Source organism: Coregonus clupeaformis, chromosome 30, assembly GCF_020615455.1.
Source record: "Coregonus clupeaformis isolate EN_2021a chromosome 30, ASM2061545v1, whole genome shotgun sequence".
Taxonomy (NCBI): Eukaryota; Metazoa; Chordata; class Actinopteri; order Salmoniformes; family Salmonidae; genus Coregonus; species Coregonus clupeaformis.
In genome coordinates, this window is record NC_059221.1 from 3,985,073 (window position 1) to 3,999,514 (window position 14,442).

The window sequence follows — 14,442 nt, forward strand, 5'->3', positions numbered from 1 at the left end:
GAGACAAAATACAGGGGGTACCAGTACCGAGTCAATGTGCAGGGGTACAGGTTAGTCCAGGTAGTTTGTACATGTAGGTTGGGGTAAAGTGACTATCCATAGATATCAGTTCAATGTCAAATGTTCAATGTCAATCAAAATAATGACTTAATACTTGACATTCATATTGTGTCCACATATATTTTGACACAGAAAGTATGAAAGAAACAATGTATCAAAAAGAGACACACAGACAAACACTTCAACAACGAGACTCACAAACCTTGACAACCCCAGATTGATGTTAGCCTTGTACTCCATGTAATGTGCCAATGATGTACATTGAAACAGAATAATATTATTCTATGACCTTCCTCTAACCAAATAGATACACCTTTGGGGAAACTTTTATATTGAAAGATATTTACATATTCTGTGCTAAATAAACTATTTTATATTTATTGTTTAAATTGTTAATAAATATTTTTTTGTTATTAAAACATGTTCCTCTTCATTCCTAGCTATATATTTGTTGTAGGAAGAATAATGTTAGCTATCTGTTGTGATTGTCAACATACACGTTAGACTCTATATTGCAGGGATGCATTGTGTTCAGAGTCATATCTACAGTACCAGTCAAAAGTTTGGACACACCTACTCATTCCAGGTTTTTCTTTATTTTTACAATTTTCTATATTGTAGAATAATAGTGAAGACATCAAAACTATGAAATAACAAATATGAAATCATGTAGTAACCCAAAAAGAGTTAAACTAATCAAAATATATGTTATATTTGAGATTCTTCAAATAGCCACCCTTTGCCTTGATGACAGCTTTGCACACTCTTGGCATTCTCTCAACCAGCTTCACCTGGAATGTTTTTCCAACAGTCTTGAAGGAGTTCCCACATAAGCTGAGCACTTGTTGGCTGCTTTTCCTTCACTCTGCGGTCCGACTCATCCCAAACCATCTCAATTGGGTTGAGGTCGGGGGATTGTGGAGGCCAGGTTATCTGATGCAGCACTCCATCACTCTCCTTCTTGGTCAAATAGCCCTTACACAGCCTGGAGGTGTGTTGGGTCATTGTCCTGTTGAAAAACAAATGATAGTCCCACTAAGCCCAAACCAGATGGGATGGCGTATCGTTGCAGAATGCTGTGGTAGCCATGCTGGTTAAGTGTGCCTTGAATTCTAAATAAATCACAGACAGTGTCACCAGCATGGCTCCATGCTTTATGGTGGGAAATACACATGAAGAGATCATCCGTTCACCCACACCGCGTCTCACAAGGCCACGTAGGTTGGAACCAAAAATCTCCAATTTGGACTCCAGACCAAAGGACACATTTCCACCGGTCTAATGTCCATTGCTCGTGTGTCTTGGCCCAAGCAAGTCTCTTCTTCTTATTGGTGTCCTTTAGTAGTGGTTTCTTTGCAGCAATTTGACCATGAAAGCCTGATTAACACGGTCTCCTCTGAACAGTTGATGTTGAGATGTGTCTGTTACTTGAACTCTGTGAAGCATTTATTTGGGCTGCAATTTCGGAGGCTGGTAACTCTAATGAACTTATCCTATGCAGCAGAGGTAACTCTGGGTCTTCCATTCCTGTGGTGGTCCTCATGAGAGCCAGTTTCATCATAGCGCTTGATGGTTTTTGCGACCACTTGAAGAAACTTTCAAAGTTCTTGAAATGTTCCGTATTGACTGACCTTCATGTCTGAAAGTAATGATGGACTGTCGTTTCTCTTTGCTTTTTTGAGCTGTTCTTGCCATAATATGGACTTGGTCTTTTACCAAATAGGGCTATCTTCTGTATACCCCCCCTACCTTGTCACAACACAACTGATTGGCTCAAATGCATTAAGAAGGAAAGACATTCCACAAATTCACTTTTAAGAAGGCACACCTGTTAATTGAAATGCATTCCAGTTGACTAACTCATGAAGCTGGTTGAGAGAATGCCAAGAGTGTGCAAAGCTGTTATCAAGGCAAAGGGTGGCTGAAGAATCTCAAATATAAAATATATATTTTGATTTGTTTAACACTTTTTTGGTTACTACATGATTCCATATGTGTTATTTCATAGTTTTGATGTCTTCACTATTATTCTACAATGTAAAAAATAGTAAAAATAAAGAACAACCCTCAAATGAGTAGGTGTGTCCAAACTTTTGACTGGTAGTGTATATCAGTTCAATGTCAAATGTTCAATGTCAATCAAAATAATGACTTAATGTTCAATAGTATCTGCATGTGCTGTGTCATATAATCTTCATTTACTGATGTAGCTAACAGCTTGTGCTCAGGATGCAGAAGCATGATGTATAGGTACGTTGTTCTCTCATGCTCTACCACCCAAGGCAGTGTTCAGAGTGTCAACAATTATACATGCTGCCAATATCTCTTCAAGGCACAGTGTCATGAGAGAGTGTGACAAAAGACTGCATGATTTGCATGATATTGAGAGACTGAGAAACAGCTTCTATCACCAGGCCATCAGACTGTTGAACAGCCATCACTAGCCAGCTACAGTGGGGGAAAAAAGTATTTAGTCAGCCACCAATTGTGCAAGTTCTCCCACTTAAAAAGATGAGAGAGGCCTGTAATTTTCATCATAGGTACACGTCAACTATGACAGACAAAATGAGAAGAAAAAAATCCAGAAAATCACATTGTAGGATTTTTAATGAATTTATTTGCAAATTATGGTGGAATATAAGTATTTGGTCAATAACAAAAGTTTCTCAATACTTTGTTATATACCCTTTGTTGGCAATGACACAGGTCAAACGTTTTCTGTAAGTCTTCACAAGGTTTTCACACACTGTTGCTGGTATTTTGGCCCATTCCTCCATGCAGATCTCCTCTAGAGCAGTGATGTTTTGGGGCTGTCGCTGGGCAACACGGACTTTCAACTCCCTCCAAAGATTTTCTATGGGGTTGAGATCTGGAGACTGGCTAGGCCACTCCAGGACCTTGAAATGCTTCTTACGAAGCCACTCCTTCGTTGCCCGGGCAGGTGTGTTTGGGATCATTGTCATGCTGAAAGACCCAGCCACGTTTCATCTTCAATGCCCTTGCTGATGGAAGGAGGTTTTCACTCAAAATCTCACGATACATGGCCCCATGCAACTCAGCATTCTTTGTCCTCTAAACACGACAAGTTGAGTTTTTACCAAAAAGTTCTATTTTGGTTTCATCTGACCATATGACATTCTCCCAATCCTCTTCTGGATCATCCAAATGCACTCTAGCAAACGTCAGACGGGCCTGGACATGTACTGGCTTAAGCAGGGGGACACATCTGGCACTGCAGGATTTGAGTCCCTGGTGGCATAGTGTGTTACTGATGGTAGGCTTTGTTACTTTGGTCCCAGCTCTCTGCAGGTCATTCACTAGGTCCCCCCGTGTGGTTCTGGGATTTTTGCTCACCGTTCTTGTGATCATTTTGACGCCACGGGGTGAGATCTTGCGTGGAGCCCCAGATCGAGGGAGATTATCAGTGGTCTTGTATGTCTTCCATTTCCTAATAATTGCTCCCACAGTTGATTTCTTCAAACCAAGCTGCTTACCTATTGCAGATTCAGTCTTCCCAGCCTGGTGCAGGTCTACAATTTTGTTTCTGGTGTCCTTTGACAGCTATTTGGTCTTGGCCATAGTGGAGTTTGGAGTGTGACTGTTTGAGGTTGTGGACAGGTGTCTTTTATACTGATAACAAGTTCAAACAGGTGCCATTAATACAGGTAACGAGTGGAGGACAGAGGAGCCTCTTAAAGAAGAAGTTACAGGTCTGTGAGAGCCAGAAATCTTGCTTGTTTGTAGGTGACCAAATACTTATTTTCCACCATAATTTGCAAATAAATTCATTAAAAATCCTACAATGTGATTTTCTGGATTTTTTCTCTCTCAATTTGTCTGTCATAGTTGACGTGTACCTATGATGAAAATTACAGGCCTCTCTCATCTTTTTAAGTGGGAGAACTTGCACAATTGGTGGCTGACTAAATACTTTTTTTCCCCACTGTACCTTCCCGGTACTCTGCCCTGCACCTTGAGACTAATGCCCCATGTATAGAGAGACATTGAACACTGGCCACGTCATATATTGTTTATACACTGTTGTTTACTCACTGTGTATGTATATACTGTATTCTTGACATAACTCATCCTAATATACCTACTACTGTACATACCATTTTCTTTTCCAAATTATATACTGTTTATACACACCACATATTTATATTTTTATTCTGGATTCTGACACTGCTCACACTAATATACGTGTCTACTTGGATTGTTAATTGGACTCATTCTGACATTTCTTGATTTCTTGTTTTAGATTTTTAGATTATTTGTGTATTTGTATTGCATTTGCTAGACATTCTACTGCACTAATGGAGCCAGCTAGTAACATAAGCATTTTGCTGCACCTGTTATAACACCTGTAAATCTGTGTACACAACCAATAAACTTTGATTTGATATATTTAGTGTTTAGTTGCAAGAGTGACTCTTCTACAGCGCCACATGGAGATTTCATGTTTATGGTAGTTGGTCAGGGAACACACACACTACAGTCGGAACGTTTTACGAGTGATCAGTCAAGTTATACTGATAGATCCTGAAAAGCCTTCTCTGAAAGCGTCAAGAGGTGTTTGGACTACAAAGCCTCTGACCTAAGCCTCTCTAAAGCATTGTGCAGAGACTATGTTGTGAAACTGTTGTGGGTGCTGGTTGTGTTGAAACAGGAAGTGACATTAACTTTAGAAAACTCAGTATGGGGCCGCTGACGTTATGTGCAGGGTGGCCCCAAATATCTATGTGATTTGATATCATGTTTCTGGATCATAATGCATTAGCCTACAATGTCCACACCCAGATCCATGTACACCATTCCAGGGCATCACAGTAACTTCACTTTTCTCCTTTCTGTACCTTAATGTTTTTCTTAAATTCTTAGTATGTAACTTACCTGTTATTACTTCAAGGACACTCAAGAGTCAATGAGGACATAATGGTGGATAAGGCAATAATAGTGTCAAAACACTGGTTCATTCTAGTTTATCTGCATATTTCACTGTGTATGTATTCATGCATGAATGTTTTCTTTATTTCTCTCTCTCTCTCTGTACATGTGTGTGGGTTTGTGTGTATCTCTGTGTGTGAGAAAGAGAGCGCTCATTAGATTTCCATAGAAAAAAAGCTGAATATCTAATGTTCCAGAGTTGCACAACCATAACAATCTATAATTGGAACTGGCCAAATCCAGTATTTAATAACAAACGGATGGGTTTATTCTGGGCCCCTGGCCAAACATAATCAATCTTCATCACCTATTCTCTGTTCTCAGAACCTCTAGCTAATACCAGTTCTGCTGTGGACATGAAGAACACGTGTGGATTGAGAGAGAGAGCAGGACAAGAGGCGTTTTGGTCTAGTACGTGAAGCTCCATCCGCCTCCTGTAAACGGGTTTCAGTCAGTGTGAGTATTTGGCGTTTCCTCTCGCACGCATTACCTACAAGCGGCCACGCAACTTCAACCGAAAGCGCAGAGAAGGAAGAGAGAGAGCCGTGTGTGAGACAGCAGAAACTTGACAGACCTTTCAGGACATAAGGTTGGTCAACTTTTTTTTGCCAGTCATTATCATTATAAAAACGAGACCATTTCGTCTTGTTATCTCAGCCGAGTTTACTGTCCACCTCTGAATATTGAATATTATTCAACAGATACAATGTTCCTACTAATAATAATGTAACAAATGTGACAGGTATGCCAGTTAAATCACAAAAATTTAACGTTTTGCTACATTGTTATAAGTAGCAACATTTTATCTGTTGAAACAATATTCAGATGTAGACTGTGGACCCATATTTTTGACACAGGCTGGCAAAAATAACATCAAAAGTGTTTCTAGCATTTCTGGCTATATGTATCTCTTGTGTATGCTATTTGACCCCACTTTCGACAGTGCTAGAACTGTTAGTGTCGTCGACAGTGTCACCTCATGTCCCTTGAGACTGTAGTCACCACTATTTATGGCTTATCAGAGGCACTGCCATCAATAGTTAATTGACCCATAGGCTATTCCAAGGCGCACATTGGATAACATTTATATTTGGTATCACAAACCTACATCAACTTGATATAGGTTATTATTAGGCTATAGTCAAACTAGACCGCGGTTCAATTTTACTGACAGCCTCTTTTGCACTACATTCATTATGTAGCCTACATTCAGTCACCTGGACTGCACTGTAGCCTATTGTCAGTGCTTGACTTGGACTGAAATAGGTTCCGATTATCATTTTGGGTGCCGGTACAGTTTATAATTGGTGCAGGAGCTCCACAATACTTTTGAGCTAATATTCTGCTCAAGCAGTAGAACATCTGAGGTGCCGATACTCAGCTCCGGTGAGCTCCTGCCCAAGTCAAGCACTGCCTGTTGTTACTGTAATATAAGACTAAATGGCTATCCATTTAATGTGCACTTGCTATTGCCATAAAAGTCAGCTGCTGCGCGTGAAGGGGGAGGGGTTGTGGTGGAGCGTGAACGTGACCACAGTCACCCGGGGAGAGGCGAGTTGAACATAGGCTTATAGTTCCGTGACGTAGGTCGCTGTATTGAATTGAAAGCATTCCTTCGAAACGGCGGAATCACTTGCTGCTGACCACTCGCCAACCGGCAAATGAATGAAAGATAGCAAACAATGAATGTCTTGGTCACTTGCTTGTTTTTCGCCAGTCTGTCCTACATGTACAGCACCGACCTAATATCCGTGCTCCGTGTTTATGTTGCAGAGTGGGTCCTCGGCGCCTCAATGCCCGAACCAGGAGCTCCGCGGCGGACTCCGCAAGGTGTTCCGTACGCCGACCTGCAGCACATCGTCAACGCCGACGGACAGCACTTGTTCTGCCGCTACTGGGAGCCGGAAGGCCCCCCAAGGTCAGTGGAAGAAATGTCATGTGATGTGTAAAACGAGGCATAATCCATAAAATAGGGTGGATGATCGAAGACGACGACATTGGCGCTGCGCCACTGGGCTCCCGAGTGGCGCAGCGGTCTAAGGCACTGCACCTCAGTGCTTGAGGCGTCATTACAGACCCCCTGGTTCGCTTCCAGGCAGTTTCACAACCCGCGGTGATTGGGAGATAGGGTGGCGCACAATTGGCCCAGTGTCGTCCGGGTTTGGCCGGTGTAGGCCGTCATTGTAAATAAGAATTTGTTCTTAACTGACTTGCCTAGTTAAATAAAGGTAAAATAAATAAAAATTGTTTTCATCACCTCCATGTCCGGAGGTTGTGCATGCATTTCTGAAATGATAAACAATGCATTTATTATTTAATAGAACGTCCACTGCTTTGTATCCTATAATAAAAAGTAACATTGTCCACAGAGAGAATATATTTTCGAGGCTACACCAGCCTGCTAGAGACTGTCAGACGTAAATAAGATAGAACCTAATGTTTTCCATACAGTAAGTTATTATGCCAGTAAGTTATTAAGCTCCTGTGCTTGGCCCAGCCCCCTCACCCCATAACACCATTTAAAATGGAACAGACTCCAATACATCAGAGACAGAGAGTTGGCCCTGGAAACAGAGAGGCACACAACATCTGGACTGTAGTCAGGCTAGTGTCACGTCAAACCATGGAACTTGCAGTAGCCTACAACTGACTCACCCTAGCTCTGACAGGGTGTTTGTGGTTTTACTTCTCTATAAACAAGTGAACATGTCCCTTGTTTGTGGGTGGATTGAGAATCTGTCTCAGATCACACTCACTGCTCCTGTCATAGGCTAGGCTACAGAATGTCACTGCTAGTGTATGAACCTAATTCAATCAACGTTAGTCAGTGCAGACAGAGTGCAGGCTAGTCCAATGGCACAGTACAGTAAGTACAGTACACCCACATCTCACACAACAACAACAACCATTTACATGCCTGCACTGTGGTCTAGCGGCTGTTACTGCGGCAAACATTCATCCTCCTCAGCAGCACAGTCTTACTGCAGGTGCTGTTACTATGGTTACCACCGGTCCCTAGAGTACTGCTAACTGAATAACTTCTACTAACAGTAGTGTGGGTCAGTTTATAGTAGCGCACTGTTTGTTTAGAGCTATAGTTTAGACTGGAGGCTAGTATTTGGCATCTCATATGAGGGTGGGAAAAGCAGAGAAAAATATATTTTATGTGGTGGCATCATCTATAAAAATGAACATTTGGTATACATTTCTACAAGCTTTGGATTCTCCCCTTTATGATTTTGTGAGATCCAGCCCCTTAGGTTTTAAAAGTTAGACTAAAATAAAATAAATGTTTGTTTAAAAATGTGTTGTAACGTCAACTACATGCCATTTCTGCCATACATGTCCATTGATGACATCACTGACTGGGCATATAGAGGGTAAAGGCATCTGCATGCTTCCCATCCGGAACAGTTCGGAACAGTTTGTGTATATATTATGATGACATTATGGGACGTTTTACCAGGACGTGTACTCAGAGCATGCACTGACCAACTGGCAAGTGTCTTCACTGACATTTTCATAGTCCCTGTGCCCAAGAACACTAAGGTAACCTGCCTAAATGACTACAGACCCGTAGCACTCACGTCTGTAGCCATGAAGTGCTTTGAAAGGCTGGTCATGGCTCACATCAACACCATTATCCCAGAAACCCTAGACCAGGGGTGTCAAACTCATTTTAGCTCAGGGGCCACATGGAGGAAAATCTATTCCCAAGTGGGCCGGACCGTAAAAATCATGGTATATATAACTTAAAAACAACAACTTCAGATTGTTTTCTTTGTTTTAATACGATCAACATACAACATAAAGCTGGAGCCTGAGGACAGTGTTTCCAAAATAGTACAAGCACAACATCACTATTAATCATAAAACACGTCAAGTTTATTTGAAAATTCTAAAGAAAAAGAACACACAAACACACAATGCCTCAGTGATTAACAGAAGTATATCACAGATCACAGAACTATATCAGGGTGTCATTTCTCAGGCAGAAATGTAGATAAAAATAATGAAATCCTGTTCCCCAAACAAGTGCAAGAACCACAGAGTCAAGAATAGGTTAAATATACAAATAAAATAAAAACAATAGCACATCAACATAAAAACATATAAACATAAATCTGAAAGCGTTGCTCAAACTCCCGTAACAGTCCCGTTATTTTATCTTTGAACCCCTTCATGTCTGCCACATGTTGGGTCGCGCACAAATTTTTCAGACAGGGGAAGTGAGCTGCATCACCACCGGCAAGTTGTGTCTCCCACAATGACAGCTTCAACTTGAAAGAACGTATGCTGTCATAATACTGCGTGACAACTTTGTTGCGCCCTTGCAGCTGTTTGTTCAAGTTATTCAGGTGCTCTGTAACATCCACCATAAATGCAAGGTCCTGCATCCATTCTGCGGAATGAAATTCTAACACTGGTTTGCCCTTTTCTTCCATGAACTGTTCAATTTCTTCTCGTAAATCAAAGAAACGCCTCAGCACAGCACCTCGGCTTAACCATCTTACCTCAGTGTGGTATGGCAGGCCATAGATGTGGTCTTTCTCTCTGAGAAGGCTGTCAAATTGACGGTGATTCAGGCTTCTGGATCGGATGAAATTAACAGTTTGGATGACCACCTTCATGACGTTATCCATCTTTAATGACTTGCAACACAAAGCCTCCTGGTGCAAAATACAGTGAAAAGTCAAAAAATCACGTCCTCCATTTGCAGATTGCACTTTGTCTCTGAACTTTGTCACAACGCCTGCTTTTTTCCCATCATTGAGGGCGCACCATCTGTAGCCAGGCTGACAGCGCGGGACCAGTCCACTCCGACCCTGTCCAGCGCGCCGACGAGTGCGGTAAAAATATCAGCTGCTGTCGTTGTATCTGTCATCGGCACCAACTCCACGAACTCCTCGTGACGGTCAATGTGTCATCAACTCCGCGGATGAAAATGGCCAGTTGTGCAACATCTGTAATGTCCGTGCTTTCATCAATTGCATCCGAAAACGCAATAAATGACTTTACTTTTTGCTTCAACTGGCTGTCCAAATCCACTGAAAGATGGGAAATCCTGTCTGCAACTGTGTTTCTTGTCAGGCTGATATTTGCAAAAGCCTGCCGCTTTTCAGGGCACACAATCTCCGCTGCCTTCATCATGCATGTTTTTACGAATTCACCCTCACTAAATGGTTTTGAAGCCACTGCGATTTCATTAGCAATGAGGTAGCTAGCTTTCACTGCAGCGTCACTGATGTCTCGGCTGTGAGTAAACACAGACTGCTGTTTCTTCAGACCCGCCAACAGTTCATTCACCTTCTCTCATCTCTGCTGTCCTTGAAAGTTGTCATATCTGTCGGCATGAAGACTCACATAGTGGCGACGAAGGTTATATTCTTTCAGCACTGCAACATGCTCTGAACACACCAAACATACAGCTTTCCCATTCAATTCCGTGAATAAATAGGATGACCATTTTTCTTGGAACACTCTGCACTCTGCGTCCACTTTTCTCTTTTTTGACAGAGACATATTGGGGCAATGAGGGTGCCAAAGCACATAATGTTAAAAGTAGAAGCCGTAATAAATATCGCGGGCAAAACAAAGTAGCTCATTGGCTGCACGTGCTTGACCTACTTGCTCTGCCCCGGTATAAACAGTTTGCTTGCTTAACACAATTGCTATTGCGCCATCCAGTGGACGCAATTGGAACAGCAGTTTATTTTATTGAAAAATTGCAGCGCATTTTTATACTTTACCAAATATATATGGTAAAGTATAAAAATGCGCTGCAATTTTTCAATAAAATAAACTGCTGTTCCAATTGCGTCCACTGGATGGCGCAATAGCAATTGTGTTTTTTTTTTCAAAATCATCTCGCGGGCCGGATTAAACCCGTTTGCGGGCCTGATCCGGGCCGGACGTTTGACACCCCTGCCCTAGACCCACTCCAATTTCCATACCGCCCCAACAGATCCACAGATGATGCAATCTCTATTGCACTCCACACTGCCCTTTCCCACCTGGACAAAAAGAACACCTACGTGAGAATGCTATTCATTGACTACATCTCAGCGTTCAACACCATAGTGCCTTCAAAGCTCATCACTAAGCTAAGGACCCTAGGACTAAACACCTCCCTCTGCAACTGGATCCTGGACTTCCTGACGGTCCGCCCCCAGATGGTAAGGGTTGGTAACAACACATCTGCCACGCTGATCCTCAACACGGGGGCCCCTCAGGGGTGCGTGCTCAGTCCCCTCCTGTACTCCCTGTTCACCCATGACTGCATGGCCAGGCACGACTCCAACACCATCATTAAGTTTGCAGACGACACAACAGTGGTAGGCCTGATCAGCGACAACGATGAGACAGCCTATAGGGAGAAGGTCAGAGACCTGGCCGTGTGGTGCCAGGATAACAACCTCTCCCTCAACGTGATTAAGACAAAGGAGATGTCATATGTAACTCTGTGTTGTTGTTGTTTTTACCACACAGCTTTGCTTTATCTTGGCCAGGTCGCAGTTGTAAATGAGAACTTGTTCTCAACTGGCTTACATGGTTAAATAAAGGTGAAATATATATATTTTTAAGATGATTGTGGACTACAGGAAAAAGAGGACTGAGCACGCCCCCATTCTCATCGACGGGGCTGTAGAGGAGCAGGTTGAGAGCTTGCAAGTTCCTTGGTGTCCACATCACCAACAAACTATCATGGTCCAAACACACCAAGACAGTCGTGAAGAAGGCACGACAAAGCCTATTCCCCCTTCAGGAGACTGAAAAGATTTGGCATGGGTCCTCAGATCCTCAAAAAGTTCTACAGCTGTACCATCGAGAGCATCCTGACTGGTTGCATTACTGCCTGGTATGGCAACTGCTCGGCCTCCGACTGCAAGGCACTACAGAGGGTAGTGCGTACGGCCCAGCACATCACTGGGGCCAAGCTTCCTGCCATCCAGGACCTCTATACCAGGCGGTGTCAGAGGAAGGCCCTAAAAATGGTCAAAGACTCCAGCCACCTTAGTCAGACTGTCCTCTCTGCTACCACACGGCAAGCGGTACCGGAGCGCCAAGTCTAGGTCCAAAAGGCTTCTTAACAGCTTCTACCCCCAAGCCATAAGACTCCTGAAGAAGCTAATCAAATGGCTACCCAGACTATTTGCATTGTCCCCCCCACCCCCTCTTTTACGCTGCTGCTACTCTCTGTTTATTATCTATGCATAGTCACTTTAACTATACCTACATGTACATATTACCTCAATTACCTAGACAAACCGGTGCCCCCGCCAATTGACTCTGTACCGGTACCCCCTGTATGTAGCCTCGCTACTGTTATTTTCACTGTTATTTTACTGCTTTTATTTTTTACTTATCTATTGTTTACTTAACACTTATTTATCTTAAAACTGCATTGTTGGTTAAGGACTTGTAAGTAAGCATTTCACTGTAAGTAAGCAGTTCACCTGTTGTATTCGGCGCATGTGAAAAATAAAATTCCTAATTCTAACCCTAACCCCTAAACCTAAAATAGCCTTTTTACAAGTGAGGACCGGCAAAATGTCCTCACTTCTCTGTATTTTTGTTGGTTTGCTATTCTTGGACTTTTGGTACTCACAAGTATATTAAAACGTGTCCTCACACACACACACACACACACACACACTCTGCATGTAGTTAAGTGGGTCATTCCACTATTGATGTTGACCACAATGGAATCAGGATTACAATAATTTCTTTACCAAACAAGGATGGCTTGAATGTTTGTCTTACTGTTTTTAGGCTCTCTCTCACTTCTCTGCTACTCTCTCTCTCACACACACTCACACACACACACACACACACACACACACACACACACACTTAGCTTAGTCCCTTAATCTGATTAAAATGCCATTGTTCAGGCCCTGGCCCATTTACAACCTCTCCCTACCTCGACCACACACGTGCGGCTTGATATGCCATACAGATTGACCAGTCTTATTGTGTTTGTGGGAATGAATTTATTCATGATGGATATCAGTCAGTGTGCTATAAAACAGAGTTCAGTCTGCATCCCATAAAGAGGATTATCATCTTGGCTTGTTTCATGTTGTGGGAAAACTTGATGTTCAGGCTAGAGTCTGCATTTGATAAGCCTGGTTATAAGCCACATTCTGAGAGACAAGTGGGTTTCAAATTCCTTGGCGAGGGAGAAGGAGAGATTGAGGGAGGGAGGAAGAAAGAGAGGGAGATAATTTTGACTCCCCACTACCATTCTCAAGACACTGAATATACTCGCCACAATCCACTGAGATTAGCTCTATAGAAGTCCTACTGTCCCATGTGTGTTGGGAACATTATGTTCACACAAAGGCAGTCTTTGAGAAACTCCTTCTTAGCCAACAAGTGCATGGGAAGCTCTAGCCAGCCGGAGGCTCTGAAATAAGAACGAGAGAATGAAAGAGAGAGAAACTCTAACAGAGAGACTAATGAAGATAAATGAACAGCTACTCTCACTCTTCCTTTCACATCTCCTTCTCTGAACACATTCAGGCTAATTGCCACTGACTGAGCGCTTCACTCAGTTTTGTAAACTGGTTATAAGCAGGAACTAAAGCAGCACTGGCAAGCTGGGTTGGTTTCCTGCTCTTTCCTATGGCTATGTGTCTGTTTTTAGAGATTAGTCCTCTGTCTGGTTCCAGTTAACTCTGCTGCTCTGTGGGCAAACAAGGGTGTGGCGCAGATCTGATAACTGCTATTACTGGAGGATGTGGGATGTTTTATTCGGATGAAAGCCCTTGATGGTGATCACGAGGATGTTGTTGTTTTTGTGTTGTTAATGTGTGTCCATGTGCTTGTTTGCACGTAATGTGACTGACTTCACTCTCCTTCCTCGTTTCCTGCAGGGCTCTGGTGTTCGTGGCCCACGGGGCAGGGGAGCATTGCGGGCCGTACGATGAGATTGGCCAGACCCTTAAAAAACAGTCTCTGCTTGTCTTTGCACACGACCATGGTGAGTCAAACACCCTGTAGCACCGCTTACAGAGCCACAGGGGTAGCACTTATTTTACGGTACAGAAATTGCCACAAGAAATACTGGAGAAGTCCTACCCATTGGAAGCACATAATTTCCTGCTAGTAAAATACCAGTAGAAACCTAACAAACAACAAAAAGTTATACCCTGACAATATATTTGTTTCGATGGGACAGTTTGGTAGCCTAGTATTACCAGACTGATTAGCGTAGCGAACCATTTATGTAAGCTGGCGAGATCAGCCTGGCTCACAAGACTAACAGTTTGTTTAGAACGGAAATGGTGACTTTCAGTGAGTGTCACATGGTGAAATAGAGCAGGTTGTAGTTGAGCAAAAGCTTTGAAGTCAACTCCAAATGAGAGTTGGAACTCTCTGTGTTTCCCTCCAATCTATTGAGTGACAGATCTTAGGATGTTAGCGTACACC

The 14,442-nt window shown here is 42.7% G+C and overlaps 1 protein-coding gene across 1 annotated transcript; it reads left to right on the plus strand.

Annotated features, from left to right (window-relative positions):
- The first annotated feature begins 5,160 nt into the window (after positions 1 to 5,160).
- On the plus strand, positions 5,161 to 14,013 carry LOC123482281 (monoglyceride lipase-like). The gene is made up of 3 exons (XM_045209377.1): positions 5,161 to 5,596; positions 6,781 to 6,925; positions 13,887 to 14,013. Exons 2-3 carry the CDS (start codon positions 6,801 to 6,803, stop codon positions 14,011 to 14,013), a joined length of 252 nt encoding a protein of 83 aa, XP_045065312.1. The 5' UTR covers positions 5,161 to 5,596; positions 6,781 to 6,800.
- The last annotated feature ends 429 nt before the right edge of the window (positions 14,014 to 14,442 follow it).